Genomic DNA, 19637 nt, shown 5'->3' on the forward strand with positions numbered 1-19637 from the left:
TCACTTTTTTTTTGTTTGTTTGTTTAGCCTTTTTTTTTCCCTATAAGATACTTAGCATTTTGGAGACATGAAAATAGGGCACCTAGAGTATAAATATGATTTTGGCATTGATTAGCCCCATTTGACTAAGGCTGCAAAAACATATAGGTATAGTTGTGACTTGAACTTTTCATAATATTTCTCTTTCACCATGATTTTGCAAGAAATTCATCATCTGTTTATCTGCAGAGCAGGCTTATTATAGATGGTATAATATTCCCCCCTCCTCCTTCCCCTCCCCCCCCTCCCTCCCCCCCCCATTGCCCCTAGGAGTTCCTTCCAAGACACAGTTGACTCCAAGTAAAATCAGTTCTTGGCTTGTTATGGTATGTCCAACAAGGTGGACATATAAAGCTATAAAGCAGATGTTAGATAGAATTTTTCACTGGCAATTCATGATACAACAAACAGGCACAATTTCATGAAAAAAAGACCAATGGTTAAACTGTAAAACTTCTGAAACCGTCTGTAACTCTGGTAATTAGATGCCAATGTCTTGTCATCAGCTCACATTGCAGAGCTCCTGTCCATCACCAATATGGGTCTTTCTTGAAAAATGACTATTTTTTTCTAATCATACAAGTGCATGATGACAGTAAAGTCTGAATGCTATTAACTGGAGCTTGTTTCATCCTAATAGTCATTTGAATGGTGGTTTGTGCATGTGTTTATCCTTTTGTGGAATTCAAACACAGAGGTGTTGACTGTAATGTGTTTCTTCTGCCACAAATTGTGTCTTGCTTCTGATTAATGTAAATTTTCACTCTCATGTATGATTCTTTTTCAGCTTTGGTATGATTCATGATGGAGAAGGAAATCCTTGTAGAAAAGCTGAGGGAAATATTATGTCTCCTACACTTACGGGAAACAATGGTGTGTTTTCTTGGTCTGTATGCAGCAGGCAGTATCTCAACAAATTTCTCAGGTAGGTCAGATGTTAATCTGGACCGGTGTCAGGGAATGTATCTTAGTAACTGGCCTTGAACTCTTGAACAGACATAAAAATTACGTAGGTGTGAAATTTACCTCTTTTAAAATGTGCTCAAACCAGTGCACTATTTGAGCCTGCACACTTGGACATCTGAGGTGTATAGGTGGTATGGTATAGAATCAGAGAGCCATAGAATCATAAAACAGCTTGGGTTGGAAGGGACTTTAAAGACCATTTGGTTCCAACCCCCTGACATGGGCAGAGATGCTGCCCACTAGATCATGTTGCCCAGGGCCTCATCCAACCTGGTCTTGAACACCTCCAGGTATGGGGCATCCACAACTTCTCTGTGCAGTATAAGTGTCTTTTTCCTGCCTCATTTCAAAACAACAAATTTCACTCTCCATGAATATCCTATAATAATGGCTGGCATATCATTCTTTCCCAAGCATTCCTGTCAGGTTTATTAGAGAATTAGCAGGAAGTGAACACAAAAGAGGGCCAACACAGTAGTGCCAAAGTCATTAGAAAATGTAAATTAACGTTTGTTGCCTTTCTCCCTAGAGTTTCTCTCTTGATCTAGCTCATGACATGAGTAAGGACATTTTAAGTTTTTCATACACTGCTTCTGGGGAAAAAAATGTTAAAAAGAGAAAGATGCCAGCTGTTTCTCCAGAGTGTTGGTACTACTCAGTGATGCTTTTAAAGGAACTGTATTTTTGTCTATGCTTAATGTCATCAGAATTGCAGTCCTTTCTTGCCAAATTTTTCTTTTATTTGTTGTACATGGGTAGACTATGCATCATTATGTAAAAATGTGTAAGTGGTACTAAGACCCAGATCCAGTAAGGGCATTGTAGATGTTAATTCTCTGAAGTAAGAATCGAATTCCTACATATTTCAGTTTCTTGGTTTCAAATTATTCAGTACTTGGTTTCAAATTATTATCTTAGAGCAATGGATAGGAAAGATGACAGTTTTGGTGACTTTGTCTGCTCCAATGATGCAGCATATTCAGATTACACAAGCAAATTGCAAACTAAAAAAGTCTCATAAGCCCTCCAGCATGCAGTATGGTCCAACAGACATACACTTGGAAGATATATCTAGCGTAGGGTTACCTTCCATATACATGGCTTCTCAAGCATACATAAATGAAAAAAAGCAGACCATAGTGTACCTTTGGTCTTAAGCTAGACCCAGCCAACCCAAAGCACACAAGCTGCAGTAGGCTTCTGTTTGTTGATCCACATGAAGTGAATGCTGAAATGAGACAGTGTCCATGTTGACTCTTGATTCCTGATTTTGGGAATCTATTTAAGGGAAAGAAGCAGACTAGATTACCTTGATCTTGTTACATGCAAATAAAGGGAGCAAAATACTTTGGTATCATTTTTTTCCTGTCACAACAGTCCCAAAGCCTGGAAATTCCTGCTTCCTTAAAAGTTTGCAGGTCAGGCTACCAACAAGATGTCAAGATCTTTTGGCTCCTGCAAGCATATATTCTTATTTCAGTACATGACTATAAAGCTAATTAAAAGTACTCTATACCGTACTATATGTTTTTGCTGTTCTGTAGCAAATTAAAATGTTGTGATTTAAAGACCTTAGTCATAATTACTATACATTTTCATTATAGTACAGCTCAAGCTGCCTGTCTGATTGATGAACCGAAGCAAACAGGACAGTATAAATACCCTGACAAACTGCCCGGGCAGATCTACGATGCAGATACCCAGTGCAAATGGCAATTTGGAATGAAAGCGAAAGTGTGCAACCTCAGCTTTGTAAAGGTACCTATTGATATCCTTGTGGAAAGTTAAAATTATATTAGGGAACTGCAGCATTCTATAAATAGAAGTAACACTGTTCTCCAGAGCCTGGGGCTATTTCTCTACCTTATCTTGCTTGGCAATTTGCTTTGAAGGCACTGGCCTCCTTTGAGGAATATCACCATTCCTGAGGTGTTCCAGAAGGAAATTTGTTTTTTTCCATGAGTCAGGTGTGCAGTTGGATACATTAGACCCCTGAGCCCTTGCCTACTATGCTTAGTGACACTAGCAGGCAGCAGAGCTTTTATCAAAACTTTCATGAGGGGTGAGGGTGGTAAAAGGACTAAGCTTCTTGTGTTTTGTTTTACTCCTATGCATTGATGTGGAAGTCTGGAAAAGATCTACAGAGTCATTTAAGAACAATGAAAATGGAACTTCTGACTCTGTGATGAAGGATTAATTTAGATTAACCCATTATTATAGTGACTATTACAGTCCTTGCTGGCCTCCTCAGAGAAGACATTTTATTAAATAATCCAGAGTGGTCATTCTGAAAAGTGTTGTCATTTCTTTTACTCCCATTATTATCCTGGAGAATTTTGATTTATTTTATATTCACCATATTTATCAGTTGATGCAAGCAGTGTTTCTTCAACAGCTAATAAACAAAGAGGTGAGAATGAACAGCATCGTGAAGAGACTGTTTTCCAGCCACCTCCCATGTTTTAGAAAATCTATTCAGCTTTATTGTCCCTGCAGACTTGTTTTAATTTTAGCCTTTAACATTTTAACACAATTTTTGTTTTAGTATAGTCTCACACTCAAAATAGTAGAAAAATATGTATATAGTGAAATGGTGCATAAACAAGAAGGCAATATACAGCATATGGCTGTACTATGAATCTTAAACTCTGGATATATAAATGTAGAAAATTTTGTCTATATGGCTTGTATGGTAGCAAAGGCATATATCATTTGTTACTTTTTCTAAACACCAGGACATAATGGGAATTATGAGTTCTATGATAAGTACTTTTTTTTTTTTTTTTTCTCTTTTCAGGACATATGCAAATCTCTCTGGTGTCACAAAGTAGGTCACAGATGTGAGACAAAGTTCATGCCAGCAGCAGAAGGAACAGCTTGTGGTATAAGTATGGTAAGTTATTTTAAATAGGATGTCACTCTACCTTAGTTTTAGACTGTATTGGGTCAAATACTAGCTCCTCTCAAGACCAGTTTTATCCAGACCACCCCAGGTTTTGTATCAAGGACTTGCTTATTGCTCTGTAAAAGACTGCATTGCAATACGTAGTCAGGACTTGTCCTCACAGTGGTGCCTATTTGATTGTAGGTAGTGATGCCTGTCCTATCAAGCTATGGAATAAGATACATCTAGCAAATCTAAATCAGTAAAAAAATCCATTGATTATAACAGGAATTAGATCAAGACTTCAAATTCCACTTTGATATAAACATTTCTTAAGCCATTATACTTGCTGTAGAAACTAAGGCCATCATGCATATTATCATCAATGATCATTACTAGAAGAACATGGCTATTTGCTATAGTTGCACTCTCTATTTTACACTCATCTATAATTACATATTATATTTTATTTTTCTGTAATGTTTGTTTCAACAGAATATTGTTTTGATTTCCAAGTTACTGACAAATATTCTATTTTGCTTTTTCTCTTTGTATACTATTTCATAAGTGAATGATAAAAGGAGAGAAATTTTAGCAGAATTTTAGCAGGCTATTTTTAAATTACGTGGGAGATTTTGAGGTTCTGACAAACCAAGACCATCAAATAACATGTTTTTTGGGGGAAGATAACCCCAAAAGATACTCTCCAAAAGAACAGTTTTGAAAATTTGTGCTTCAGAGATTGTGAGTCAGAGCTTGGACAGATTTAAGGGCACCGCTTATCTATACCATCATTTCGAACAATCTCCTACTTCAGAGTCCTTGTCGTACCGTGAGCTATATCATTGAGTTCAATGGGTGACCTTAGATTTCCTAGGGTAAAGCGCTAGGGCTTTTAAATGTCCATTTTTTTTCTTTTCTTTTGCACCTACTAGGTACCACTAACTCTGATGGGATATTTTTTGGCATTCTTTTGGCAGTGGTGTCGAAGAGGACAGTGTGTCAAATATGGTGATCATGGACCCAAGCCTGTAAATGGTGAATGGTCTGCCTGGTCCAAGTGGTCACAGTGCACTCGGACTTGCGGAGGTGGGGTCACATATCAAGAAAGACACTGCAACAATCCAAAGTAAGACATAGATATGAAAAAGGTATTATTTTTATGCTGTTTATGTTATTAAAACAAAACAAAACAGATAGGGTCCATTTCTGTAGGGAAATGATACATGTGAAATGCTTCTTAGACCATTCTTTCATGTCCATTATGACCAGTCAGTATCTAAAGGACAGAAATATGTTCTGTCCACTAGAAGAAAGTAGTGGCTGTCTGACGAATGCTAGAACACTGCAACATCTATACACTCTGACTTTTTGAATTTATTTTGTAACACTGCAGTTTATCAAACACCTGCTGCAGTAAAGAAATGCCACACAGGCATATTCACACCTAATAATTTAACTGTAATTTAAAAGACTTCTGATGAGATCATACTGTCCAGAATAATAAACCAAAGACATTTAAAGTCAGTATCAAAATGGTTCTAGATTGATGACTTTGTATGTCTATCATATTCTTTGTATTCTTTTATGTTTCACAAGTCAGAATAAAGTTGCTGAACCATAGTATTCTATGCTAAGTCATAAGACATTTCTGGCATGTTCCTCTAGTGAATGTCTTATCGCTGTACATACTACTATTCCTTCCAATACTATTTCATAGTAGAAGTAAAGTGTTATCAGATTAGAATCTTTTCTAAGTACTCAGTTCACTGCAACTTACTAGAAAAAAAATGATTTCACTGTTTTATTTCATACAAAACTTTAACAGGCATATACACATGTATTCTTCATTGCACACAATAAAAACAGCATTTAAACTGCAGTAATAGAGAAAATATGACACAGTTTATATGAGGCTGTAAAGAAGCCTCACACCTATTACATAGTGCTCCAGTAGTAATATCCATGCTTCATATACTATGTTATGGGAAAACTCAAGTTAGTTAAAATAGTCTTTATTATCCTCCATCAGTCAATCTTTGCAGATCCATAGCAGGGCATTCTCAACCTTTTCTGTTGTTTCTCTGTGTTTTTTGATGAACAAAATTACTTGGATAGCTTCATTTTTTAAAGTAGTTAGCACGAAAATAGAGGTTCTCAATTACGTGTCATATATATATATATTTTGGTTTTCTTATGTTGGTCCCTGTTTTTCCTGCTAAATTTGCATGTATGCACCTTGTTCTTTGCATTGATTTGTAAACCTTCTCTTGCTCTCCCTGCAAGACAGAAGAATGCCCATTAGTTGGAATGTTTCAGTTTGGCTTACTATAATAAGTAATGATGATTTCAACTTATGTTAACACAAAAGCTCTTTAACTTGCAATGTGTCTGTTACTGCAGCATGTATTTAAAACTTGTACCCAGAGTGATCTATCTGTTCTAATTTCAGTAAGACTTGATGTAAGACTTGATGTAACCATGTAAGACTTGATACCAGAACTGGATTGTGTCTCTAAAAAAATTAAATTTTATTACATTAGTGATAATCCAGTTAGAGCAAGAAGAATATACTATAAATCTCTCTCAGAGTTAGAGTGATGAAATTACAGACCATAAACAAGCCATCTACATAAATATATACAACAGTGTATGGATATCCAGGTAACTGTATTTCACATCACAGCACTTTTATATAAAAGTGGAATCCTATCCATTTTCAATGTTAAACCACATAGAAAGATTTATAACCTACTGACTGTTCATTGTTCACTTCTAAAGCTACACATAAACAAAGAATAATGATTCCTTTCTTTCTGAACTTCTGAAATACATTTCAGATGTTTAGATATCTCAATATATATATGCATATTATTTCATATGTAAGATATTTATTTCAGTTTTCCTAATCCAGGTTTGTGTAGGAGCTAATGTTTTTGTTCCTAAGCCTGACAGATGATTTTGGATAGCAAAATTCTGAGAACAACAATAAATAATATGTATAGGAGATTATGACAGGGGCTGTGGATCTCTGAAGAACTGACTGGACCTTCTTACAGGAGAGTTGGGGGAGATTTCTAGGTTTCCCATGATTTTAATGGTGACACACCTTATTTAAGAGCTTAGACAGGTGAGAAATACACCTTCAGACTGCTGCTTATGAAATACTTATTATCTGTGTTAGCATGTGAAATTCCCCTCTTGAAAATGATATGCAAACAATTCAATTCCCTTTCTCATGATACTAATAAGATGGACATTGTGATCACACCCAAACAGCTCTGGATACGGCTCCTGAATTACCACCTCAGTTATGTACGAATTCATAATAACAGACACCTATGGAGGTCATCTGTAAAACACAGGGCTATGAAGATTTGCTAAAATCATTATGTTTCTATAAATTGTCCCAGTGTAATTTCATGGATCTGGTTTTCATAAATCACAACATTTTACAATTGGGGTACTTTTCCAAGATAGAAATAGATTACATAATTTAATAGTTTAGCTGGGAAAGAACCTGAAGAGTGCCCGAGAGATTTAAATTAATACCTGAGTTGTATCTGTGGGACTGCATCCTACCCACTTCACAATAGTGCATTGTTCAGTAGAAGCAGAAGTAGAATGGGGTTTTAGCATGTATATAAATAAAAGACTAAATCAATAAAATGGCTTCAACATGTCTTTTTTAATCTTTTCTGTACAATAGCTGTAAGAGTGAGTACAGACAATGCAGATGTAAGCCAGTGTAAAATAATGATGCCATTGAAAGCATTAATAAAAAGGAAGATTGTGAAAGGCATTGTAGATCTTTTGAATTCATGCAGAAAACAATTGTCTAGCTTGTGATATTGTCATAATATGGTCATAATATGAACAGAAATGTCCTCACTTCAATTTAAATGATTACAAAACATGAAAAAATAGGAGTCCAGAAATCTCGGTCTCAATTCCCTTCATAATGCATGAAATATTTTCCCTATTTTCCTTATTTTTTTTTTTCCAGGATTTTACACTCTCTGTGTTACATTCCAGTGAATAGCCACTTTAGTTTCTTTCATTGATCTTTAAGTACATTCTATTAAGGGTACTGTAGAATTTATTTAAACTACACTTGTAGCATTTTAATATTTGAGTCTTTTATGAAGTTGGCAGCTTTGTACTTATACTCCTTTTACAATTCATTCTTTGGAGACTGTGCTGGCCTTTCTCAACTGTTTTCTTCCTTCTCCAATTGTCATCAGTAACGCCTCAGTTATAACAGCATTTATTCCATTTATTAATGCAGGGATCTTTACCAGTATGTGCCAAAGTTGGGAAGGTACACCTATGAAAGTTTATGCTGTATCTGCATTAGGAGCACTATACTGCTATAAAAATATTGGAATACCCTTTTTTGACTGTGAGCATGGTTATACTCAAAGAGCTGTTAACCTGAAGCCAAAAGCTGTTGGTATAAACATCACAATAAAAGCTTGACTTTATCAGTGTCAATATTAGTCCTTTTTTCTGAAATTTGGTTTTGTAGTCCTACATCTAGTTTCCTGTGAATTACTCAACTGACATCTGGTTGGTAAAAAATGAAGGTGGAGATGTTTCCATCAATTCTCTGGCCAATGGCTTCAGTAATGGGAATGTACTGTAATATTAAAATGCTGGAACAGAGTTGAGAAACAGAATGCCTCTTTCAGTGCTCCCTTAGTTTGGTGGAATTTTATACCATCCTTAAATACAAGCCTGTGGCTAGAAATCACGATCTAGCCATAAATAATTCTATTATATTGCTTATTTGGTGGCATTTACTTGGAAGGAGGTTGCTTCTTTTCCTTCCACTAAAGCAGATTTGTTCACTGGGGCTGAAGGAGTTCAAAAATCATATATGTGCTGAAGCTGTAAAGAAAGTCTGTAGAGAATTGAGTAAGGACCCAACACTTGGCTGCCTAAACTCCAGGCTCCCCCCAGCTGCACAAATACTGACTTCACTGATAATTCACATCCTCCCTGCTCTTCAAAGACTGAATTGCCACCAGCTAGCATGGAAAAGCTGTCTCTTTTCAAGACCTTTGCTGCTGTACCCAGTGTCAGTGTAGTTAGTAGATGACCTCAAGAAAGGTCAGTGGAAGTGTTTTTTTCCACAACACATTTCTCTGGTGCTTTAACCCAGTTTTAAATGGCGTAGCAGAAGGTTTACACCTGTTCCTTGGAGAAACTGTTTTGTAGCCCAGAATTCTGGAAAAGCCAGGTATTGTGTACATTCAAAGCTGATTTAAAACATGAGAACCAAGTTCCACCTTAGGTAGTGGGTTAGATGTGTGGGAGTTAAAATTTACAATACGGAATAGTACAATGAAATAAAATGTATGTGGATTTTCTCACCCATGTTGCACCAAGCTGTCTCCATTTTACTCCCCAGACAGATGCATGTTAAAAGTTGCATGAGATGCTTGACACGGGGTATAGTTACAGCATACTGTTTGAGGCTTTAAACAAATCTGATCACACTTGTTGCAACTGTATCTTTTATATTAGCTATATAGATGACTATAAATAATATTTAAATTTAACAGTATTTTACATTTAAATGTATCTTAAATAATGATTATTATTAAATAAGTAATAACTTAACTAAAATAATATTTTTATTACCTGATATATTTTATTTTCATTTTTGTCTGTAATATGTGTGTAACATCGTCATGCCATCCACTGAAAGATCTTGTCTCCCAAGCATGTATGTCCCCCAATTTTTAAAAATCATAATATAAATGTATGTGGGTGCAGAATTCTCACTTTTGTGTTTTTTTTTTTTTCCACTTGATGCAAGAAATAGTATAACATCACAAACAGTTCTTAGAGTTCGGGGTTTTGAAGACTTGGCTCAGTACTTGCAGATGTATATCTGAGTGTTGTGGAACTGCAAAAATAACATCAGTGGATTCTTAGGAGATCCATAAGGAATAAGGAAGTGAGTGAATACATATCTCATCAGTTTGCAGGGTCTCTCAGTCACTTTAAAAAGAGCAATTCTTGCATTTTAAATCAGCTTACAGTCACGGACATAGACCAAATAGTTATATATATATATATAATTCTGATAACATAAGATGAGTTATGCAAAGCAAAGTAACAGAATATGTTCTTTTCATTCTCTCCAAAATTAAGGGAAATACGCAAGTAAGGTTTGCTGAAACAAATGTGACCTTATTTAAAGTTATCCATGAACGTCAATGGTTTCCTATAGCAGGGCAACTATGTGTAGTCCCACCTCCTTTGCTTAAAAGCACACTTTTTCAAAATGATTTATAAAGTAAATGAACAACCGAATGTCATTATTCATTTTGTTTATGATTGATCAGTGCTATGTTATCCTTTATTAACTCTTATTGTGATGGGTAATTCTTTGCACATGTTCATTGCTGGGTTACAACGGAGTAAAAATAGCTATATTAACAAGACTGAAACCAGCCAATACAAAATAGCTATAAATTTTAATTAGTGAACACATGATTCACCTCTAGATGTTTGCATCTTTGCTGAGTTTGCAATGATCGAAGTAGATAATTCATGGCAACTGCTTGCTGGGTTTTAGCAACTATGAAAATTAATGGTTTGTATAAGAAATACTGATCTCCTGAGATAATACATCCTCTCATTTTCTCTGTTAATGTGCATCATGTAACATGCCAATCACATAAAAAGTAAGTGCTGCAAATGAATTTTTTTTTTTATTATTATTATTTTTTAGGCCACAGTATGGTGGCAAATTCTGCCAAGGTTCCAGTCGTATTTATCAACTTTGTAATACTCAACCATGTCCAGCAAATAGTTTGGACTTCCGTGCTCAGCAGTGTGCAGAATATAACAGCAAACCTTTCCGGGGATGGTACTACAAATGGAAGCCATACACTAAAGTGGAAGGTAATTATGCCACAGCTCTGATGGACAAAGGCCATTTCAGGAGGCAAGCTACCAGCTGAAAGTCATCCATATTCTTTAGGCAAATAACACCGTGATGTAAGCATATAGAAATTGAGTTGTCTTATTTGAGATATGTTTGCTTTCCAGCATAGTTGAATCCAGCTCTTATGTGATACCACCTGTATGAACATGCAGAGTTCATTTTGGTTGTGAATTTAAACCTTTGTCCTTAGCATGACTCCCCAGCTGTTGCTAGCCCTTTCTTTTATATTACATATGTTTTAGTATAAAAACAAAACAATAGAAAGCAAAAAAAATTCCATGGATTTTTCAGCATGGGAAATGTGAGCTTCTACAATAACGCTACCAGAATCTTCCTTCCTTTGGAATGTTCTCAGATTTCAAAATGTAACAATAAATCAACCTTCTGACTTTTCTACTGGTACAGTCCCTTAAGAATTAGAAAAACAAATAATGTACAGGAATACATCTTTTAAAGTTATCTTTATAAAATTCAGGTCTCAATAACTCTCTCTTGTCTTTTGTAGATTTAAAGTTTATTTTTAATTTATGCACCTTAGTTTTGTAAACAATTTGCATCAATGTTCATTTTTATCAATTATAGCAAGTATTTGCTGCAGTTTGAAAGTACATTTTATATATGCGATTGCTGCTACTTAAAGAAAAGTCACTGGATTATATCACATGTAGCTGCTTTGTTTACAACCTGCACAAATTTGTTTTCAATGCCATTGTGAATGGAGGAAAGAGGAAACGGTTTCACAGCATGTAACAGTGGATGCTACATTATAGGGGGAATAATACCTCATTAACCTCAGTTAATGTAGCCTACATTGGTTTTAAGGTGAGGGCCGTGTTTAGTAAAAGAAATAAGAGCTTAAATAAGGGACAAAGGGCATACTTTTCAAAAGCAAGAAATTCCCAAGTGACGCTGAAATTGAAAATGCCTGTCTTTATTCTCTTTAACTGCATTTCAAAATATCCCCCATGATCTATATACTCCTGAAAGCATGATCTCGTTCTCAAAACTGCTACAGATGCCTTGCCTCTGTAGAACAAGTTGAGTGCTACATACTATCGAAAATCCAGCTGCTTATTTAAGAATAAAAGGATACTATTTTGAATCCAATTTCATGTTCCTGAAAATTTTGCATTGCTTTATTTGTTGCATTTAATATTCGTATTAAAACTGTATTTCAGCAACTGGGCCAAAAATCCACAATAGCATCATTGTATTTGTCTACAAAGAATTTATCAGCCCTTTATAAGCACAATATACTATCTGTGTATAAGAAGAAATTTGATTGACAATGGTCTGGCATTTTTAAGGAAAAAGTGCTTTTGTTAGGGGACAACCTCACCCTTGTCCTAGCTTCCATTTGAACACACCATTTGAGCAATCATACCTTTTTCAAACTTTAATTAAACATTAAATACCATTATTACAATAGAATTAAAACTATGGACAAGTGGAGTTGAAATCACAGCCACAGCAGCAAAGCTAATGAATGTGCCCATTTTCACATTGGCGTTGAATTCTTAATTCTGTGAGTGTGTGGGCCATTAAATCCATACATTGTTTTAAAATGTATTTGTCTGTAATTTTGCCTATCTTGGGGTCCTAATAAGTCACTACACAATTAATCCTTGTACCTGCCAAATGTTATGTAGGATGGAAGAAGAAAGAGCAGGGTGCTTGGAGTTTTTAAACTGTGCCACAGGTCTAATACTTCCTTGTCTTTTTGTTTGTTTGTTTGTTTGTTTTCCCCAGAGGAAGACAGATGTAAATTGTACTGTACAGCTGAAGACTTTGACTTTTTCTTTGCAATGTCCAGCAAAGTGAAGGACGGCACCTTGTGTTCGCCAAATAAATACGATGTTTGCATTGATGGAATTTGTGAAGTAAGATAATAATTAAGTTTCTTAAAAACTTAATGTCTATTTTTTTAAGTGGGCAATTGACTCCTTTATAGAAAATGCAGCTGTTACTTCAAATTCCCTTGTATCTGAGTCCTTTACTTCTGCCTTTTGGTTGCAGCAAGTAGGGTGTGATCATGGACTTGGTTCCAAAGCTGTACTGGATGCTTGTGGAGTTTGCAAAGGAGATAATTCAACATGCAAGTTCTTTAAAGGCCAGTACTTGATCCAGCACAAAGCTAATGGTAAGGAAAGCTGTTCCACATGATCATCAACTCGTTGCTCTGCTGTATCCCCATGTAATATATATATATGACTCCTTGCTCATTAGGGAGTGTCTAAAAGTCCAGATGTGAACTGAAAATCACAGGGAGAGTGAGAGAAGAGTTCACGTTTCTGCTGTTTCTTGGTAACAAGAAAGCTATGAACATAAGTTTTGGTTAGTTAATCTGCAGGCATTCCTCTTGTTTCTTAAGCCACTTTTTCCTTTTACGTGTGAATTTCCTCTAAAAATATTTTAAGATTCATGCAAGTGCGTCAACAGTTCTGACTGGAAGGGGACATTAGAAGATATAAAAAGTGATACACAGCATAATGCCAAATGTGACAGCATTTCCACATCCATTTTCGAATTAAGTTGATGGGAAGCAGTCCAGTTGATTCAATGGATGATCCAGTCACTAGGATGTGGACTTTTCTTTAGTGGACTGTCACGGGCTTATTGTGAAATCCTCTCACCTTACCTCAGTTTCTCAGGCATAAAATGGAGATAATAAATATTTCTTTACCCACAGAGTTATTTTGAGGATCCATTTATTGATGATTGTAAGACATGTCAATACTACAGTGAGGTATGCCAGGAAATCATTTAGGATATAGCAATACAGAAATACAACGCTAGGAGAATAAGCTAAACTGGATGCTCTGCAAAAAGAGCTGTATTCCATGTGTGTTGAAGGTTGTCAGTAGCATCTTATCTGACTGTAGAATGAAGTAGGTTTCAAAAAGCTTGCCCATGATTGAAGTGGTACCTTCCAACTACTGCAGGAAACTACAGGGAAAACATGGTAAAACAGTTACAGTGAAACTACCATTAGTACGTTCTGCATTTTTCTAAGGTAAACTTGCTTTTTCTTGTCTTCAATCACAAAGAAATATTCCAGGAATTGAAATACCTCTGAGTTACTCTGATTACAGACTGCATCGGGGTTTAAGATCAGATTTTTTTTTTTTCTTGTGGAAATGGAGTAACTTTGGTGGATTAGAACATCTATCTTCAATATCTTTCAAAGTGACTTAAAAAGGGTAAACCATCTCTATCTGTATGGCAATTGAAAAAATGTTGCTTATTTCTTTCATTTCAGACTACTATGCTGTGGTCACTATTCCAGCAGGAGCACGCAGTATACACCTCCATGAAATGCAAATCTCAACCAGCTATCTTGCAGTGCGCAACCTCAGTAAAAAGTATTATCTAACAGGAGACTGGACAATTGACTGGCCAGGAAAGTTCCCTTTTGCTGGAACAGTTTTTGATTATCAACGCTCTTTTAACCATCCAGAGAGTCTATATGCAGCAGGACCAACTAATGAGACACTGGTCTTTGAAGTAAGCTTTCTTCTGTTTATTCTTCCCTTGATGTCTATTACAGAATTAGTAACGACAGCTTTAGCTCTGTGCTGTAGCTCTCAGAGAGATTAAAGAATAGCGTTGAGTCACAATAGTATTCAGACTTAATTGTGTAGTCATGCTAGATTGAAAGGCCTTTCACCAGTTCATCAAGGTTTGAAGTTTATTAAATGTCACAAGTTCAGTGAAAAGAAAGGTGCGTAAAACACACCATATAGCATTATTTCTCAGTTGCTGCACAATGGTAGTAGAGATTATAAGCACATCCCACAAGTGCTGTACAATAAAATTCAGAGATGTAAAAAATAAATTTAACATTATGGATACGCTTAAGGTAACAGCTTCAAATAATGCTTTAGAAAATAAAGGCACAAGTAGCCCTTTTTACATCTACTTTGGGACACAGGTGATCTAAGTACCATACCTTAGGCTCCTGTGTAATTTCTGTTGATTCCGTTTTATTGGTGATAGCATCTAGAATAAAGAATTTCATGTATGTTTATCTCCCAGTCAACTTCATTCCACTTACTCTGTCTGCCAGATGTCCTGTATTGAAACTATATTTAGAAGAAAGTAAATTTGTTGCTTCTATGGTTTGTTTCAGTGTTACATTTTTGAAACTGGTCAAAACTGGTCTTTTTTTCTAAGAAAAATCTCTTTCTGCATTGGGTTGCTTTTCTTTTAAAGTGCATCAGAACATCTGAGGGTCAATTTCTGGCTAAATCACCTAAGTCTTTACTCACTGTTAGCTATATCAGTTTGCCTCCTTTGTTAGAAAGCACCAGCAAATCCATGGATTTTTAACTTGTCTGTTACATCTGTTTTGATGAAATCTTCCCTGTGAGACGGAAGGAGCCATCCCCAGAAGGGGTTCAATTCCTTCCCACATCTTCCCACAGTACCCTGGTCAGCCTGCTATCAAACGCATAGCTTTCTCCGGAGTGTACTGGGGGAGCTGGGGCGCGAGCGCTGTACCCACTCTCTGAGGCAGCAGGCGATGGTTCTTCTCCCCATCACGTAACACCGTAACTGGAAACAGCTCTCTGCAGAAGTTTAGCAGGAGTCGTGAACCGAGAACTCTGCATCCTGTTTCCATTACACAGCTTTGTTCTGTTAAGCTTAGGAACACAGCAAATATAGACTGTGATATGAAATATATTCTTCAAGGATTATTTAAACTTTCACAGCTATTCAGTAAAGATTTTTATTTTGAATACTGAAGAGCCTTACCATTACTCATATTGAGTAATGTACTTAAACATATATTTAAGCACCATTGAAGCTCATGAACCTTGAACACATGTTAAAGTACTTTAGGATGGACACATGTTTTAGAATGGATAGTTTGACATAGGCTAAAGCTGCACATTTTAACAAATTGTTATCATAATTTGCAATGGCATTTCAAAATGTTTTTTCTCAATTGAAGAATTTTAATTTTGTGTGTGTAGGTAAATAAGAATATTTTAGTTGAAAGAAGAGTTTTGGCCTACAAGTCACAGACATGCTTCCTTGTCTGCAAATCATTTCCAAAATAGCCTTACACCAAAGAAACAAGCACACTTATAAATACTACAAAATGCTAAGCTGAACTCTCAGGAATCTTATTTGTCATAATACAAAGTAAATTGAACTGTATTATTATAGAACTAAAGTATGAATAATAAATTGCCTGTAAGATGACTTGGCTGCATATCATGCAAATACTTCACAGAGTAAAGATTAAAGAAAAAAATATTTCATTTTAATGCCAAATAACACTTCTATTTTCATCCTATCAAATTATGCTAAACAGTTTTATTAAGATTTAGCATTTAACTTGAGGCTATTGCTCCTATGAGAGCTTATTTAAGCTTCCCTTCTATTTTTATTGAAATACCTACACCACTGGCTTTAGTAACTAGGGAATCTAACAACTGAAAATGTTAAAGTTAATGTATTCCCCAATTATATATATCAGCTGTAGTAAAGTTTTTATTATTATTATTATTATTATTATTATTATTATTATTTGACTCAGTAATTTCAGCAATGTTCAACAAGCTGAATTCTGGAAAAATGCAAAATACTGTGTTCAGAGATCTGCATTATTTATGCTTTATCAATAAATAAGCAGCAAAAATGCCAATGAAAAACAAAGAATACACTTTTATGACGAAACACGTTGCTGAATATCTGTTTCCAACAGTAATGATGAAACAAATCCTATCTAACTTTAAGCATACAAAATAAGTCTTGCTAGCAATTTTTTAAATCCAATTAAGTTGATTTTCAGTAAGATGAGGCTTTCCAGGGAGCAGACCTCAACTGCTTCTGTAATGTTTAGATATTCTTTTCATTATTTGTAATTATGTTGTATTCAACACCAATTTAATAATTATTTTCTGGATTAGATTTTTTTTTTCCACAAGAATTCAGTGGGAGTCCTTGTAAAAATGGATACTACAGGGACTAAGAAACTGAATAAATTGCATGCATAAATACAGGAACTTTTATTATTCAGGTGGGCACAAAATACATGTTTTTATAGGTGTATTTATTGCTGTTCCACTATGATCTGAAAGATAGATTAGCACAGTTTGTGCTTGTTTAATTTTGTAGTCATACTTTTGCAAGACATTTGTGTGGTGACCCAAATGATCCAGGTTTTCAACCGCATTTCTGGATGCAAGTCAACCTGCATGCTTCCAGAAAGTTCAGGTTACGCACATCCTCTGAGCAGCATTCACAGGAGAGGATGGGACCAGTGCTCTCCAGGTATGGGTCCAGACAGGTCTGGCACATCTGTGCTCAAGGCAATCTCTTCCTGTGAAATGCAGTCATTCTCCAAAATATTTTCTTGAAACAGACATCTGAAGCATGTGTTAAGAAAGAAGGGTGAAGCCTAAATAAGAAAAAGAGTCTTAAAATTCCCTATTGCCTTGCATATCACAAGTAATAGTTCAGCCTCGCAGTTCAAGTAAATGTTTCATATTTATGCATTATTGTATAGCATGTTCCTGTGTATCCGTTCTTCTATCAGGCTTTGCAATAGCTACGCTGAGTCATTTAATCAGACTTTGCAGTCCTAAACACTATTCAAAAGTGGATGAGAGACAAGAACCAGAAAGTACTTTTCTTTTTTGTCCTGGAATCCTACCAAAACAAAACAAAGCAAAAATAAACAACAAAAACACATATACATATTCACATATATTACATGTATGTAATTATGGGAACCAGTCATACCAAAGAAGACAAAGAGCAGTGAACCTGTAATTTAACTAGGTTGTGAGAGAAAAAAATACAAACTTAATGGCCAAATATTTTCTGAGGGGGAGGAGAATATTTTGAGAAGAACGTGGTATTAAAAGTGTAGGACGAGTGTTTCCTGACCACAACTACTGGAAGATTTAAAAGAAATTCTAGAGTTCATCAGAGCCTTTTCTGGATTGTCCAAGAAGTAAATTCACAGATGGAGGGAATGCAAAGCAGTGTAAACCGGTGCCCTTTAGAATTTGTATATCCTTCTGAAATTGCAGTTGGTATTATTGATACGTTAGTGATTGTGGGTTTGTAGAAACCAGTAAAAGCATAAATGAGAAATAGACATGGGTACCGAAGGCAGTTCCCAAAATGTCAAAATTCAGGCTAGATGAAATAACAGACAAAGGTCAAAGTGGTAGAAACATGATAGTTAAATGATAATCTGGGATCAGAAATTAATACCAGGTTTTTAAATATGGTTTTGGTAGCATAATTGTCTCATCTTAAATGGAAACATATTGGATTTTTTTAAGGTAGTTGAATATATTCAGTTTATTTATTTATCTGTCATTTGGTCAAAGGTCATTTGGGCACCACTTCCACTTAAAGACCTCAACAGTGTTTTCTGTTAACCTGAGGAGGAATGAACAGTAAATTCATCATTCATTCATCTAGCTTTGAAAATGAGGGCTGGCAGCGGTCACCACTAAATGCTGAAAGTACTTTCCATACGGGGCTAGCAGGGACATGGGTGTCAGAGGGCTCTACTGATACAGATCTCGTGTGAGGGTCACGTGTGACTTCCATTTGTTGAAATATTCACTCACCCTCCACAACTAAGTCAAATTACAAGAAAGAGTCTGAAAGCGCAAGAAAAACCCGCACTGTTAGGTTGGCATGAAAAATATTGCATGACCTGCACTGTTAGGTTGGCATGAAAAATATTGCATGACCAGGAATCGATAAACTAACTTAAAAACACAATAGTTCAATAATTTTGTTTTCCATTCTACCAATAAAGTGAGGAAGAATGGATTGATTTGAGAACTCAAATCTGATTTGAGAAAGCACTGTAAAGCTTTTCAGGATGAGATAGAATCAGTATCCTCACTGAAATTTACCTTAAACTTGGTGAAATATTGTATCAAGGAATTGTGAAATCTTGGTAAAAAAAACATGGTTTACTTTGACAACAGTAAGTAACAGATGGAAAGGATGCTTTATAAAGAGGCAAATATTCATGGGAAGAGAAGGTGAATGGAGCTTCAAAGCAGGAAAATGTCTAATTAAAACCAGTAAATGACTTCCTCTTTGCCAATAGGAAAAAAAAAAAAAAAAAAAAGGGGGGAAAGGAGGCCAGGTGGAATGACTTTACTGATGATCTAGCTGCCACTGGGAGAAAGCCAAGTTGCAGTTATAAAACATTACATTTATTATTAGCTACTAGATGATAAATTTGTACTGATTTCCCCTAAAGAGAAAGTAAGTTAAAGAGAGCTAAGATGTGCTTATAAGATACAGATGTTGGTTCAATACAAACAGATAAAAGGGTTTTCCTTTAGTGAAGAGAGACTAGCTGGACAGTATCCCTGAAGGTTGTACATTTAGCATGTGAACAGTAAAAAAATTGAGACACAATAACAACAGAAGATAAATTTGAAACAGCTGAAGTAGAAATGAGATCATACAGGACCTTTCAAGGTTACTGTTTTTTTGTGATTTTTTTTTCCTTTTAATGACCTTAGTGGACTTTCTTGAAAAACAATAGTTTGTCATAAGCTTTTAGTTAAGATTTTGTTTAAAGTGACTTTAGAAATACTGAAGGGATAAAAACCCTTTTGTTTTAAGGTTTGGCTTAAGTAACCAATGTAGATGCAATTCTTCCTTTGCTGGTGCTTTTCTCTTCAGGTGTTCTCCCACTTTCCTTGGAAGCTCCTGCTGTTGGCCACTGTCAAGGCATGTCAAAGCCCCAGCAGCTGCCCATTCAAGCCAGTGGTCCTGTTTTAAACAGGAACA

The 19637-nt window shown here is 35.7% G+C and overlaps 1 protein-coding gene across 3 annotated transcripts in view; it reads left to right on the forward strand.

The window, feature by feature from the left end:
* ADAMTS18 (ADAM metallopeptidase with thrombospondin type 1 motif 18) overlaps positions 1 to 19637 on the forward strand; it is an 80082-nt gene that overhangs the window by 38578 nt on the left and 21867 nt on the right. For all 3 annotated transcript variants that reach the window (XR_004778165.2, XM_035543675.2, XM_050713253.1), the window contains exons 9-16: positions 827 to 964; positions 2610 to 2763; positions 3803 to 3898; positions 4870 to 5018; positions 10635 to 10807; positions 12600 to 12730; positions 12867 to 12990; positions 14110 to 14354. Coding sequence is in view for 2 of the 3 variants with exons in the window: in XM_035543675.2 (XP_035399568.1) it covers positions 827 to 964; positions 2610 to 2763; positions 3803 to 3898; positions 4870 to 5018; positions 10635 to 10807; positions 12600 to 12730; positions 12867 to 12990; positions 14110 to 14354 (1210 nt within the window). In the remaining variant the exon portion in view is untranslated. The remainder of the gene's footprint in view (positions 1 to 826; positions 965 to 2609; positions 2764 to 3802; positions 3899 to 4869; positions 5019 to 10634; positions 10808 to 12599; positions 12731 to 12866; positions 12991 to 14109; positions 14355 to 19637) is intronic.

This window comes from Cygnus atratus, chromosome 12, assembly GCF_013377495.2.
Source record: "Cygnus atratus isolate AKBS03 ecotype Queensland, Australia chromosome 12, CAtr_DNAZoo_HiC_assembly, whole genome shotgun sequence".
Lineage (NCBI taxonomy): Eukaryota > Metazoa > Chordata > Aves > Anseriformes > Anatidae > Cygnus > Cygnus atratus.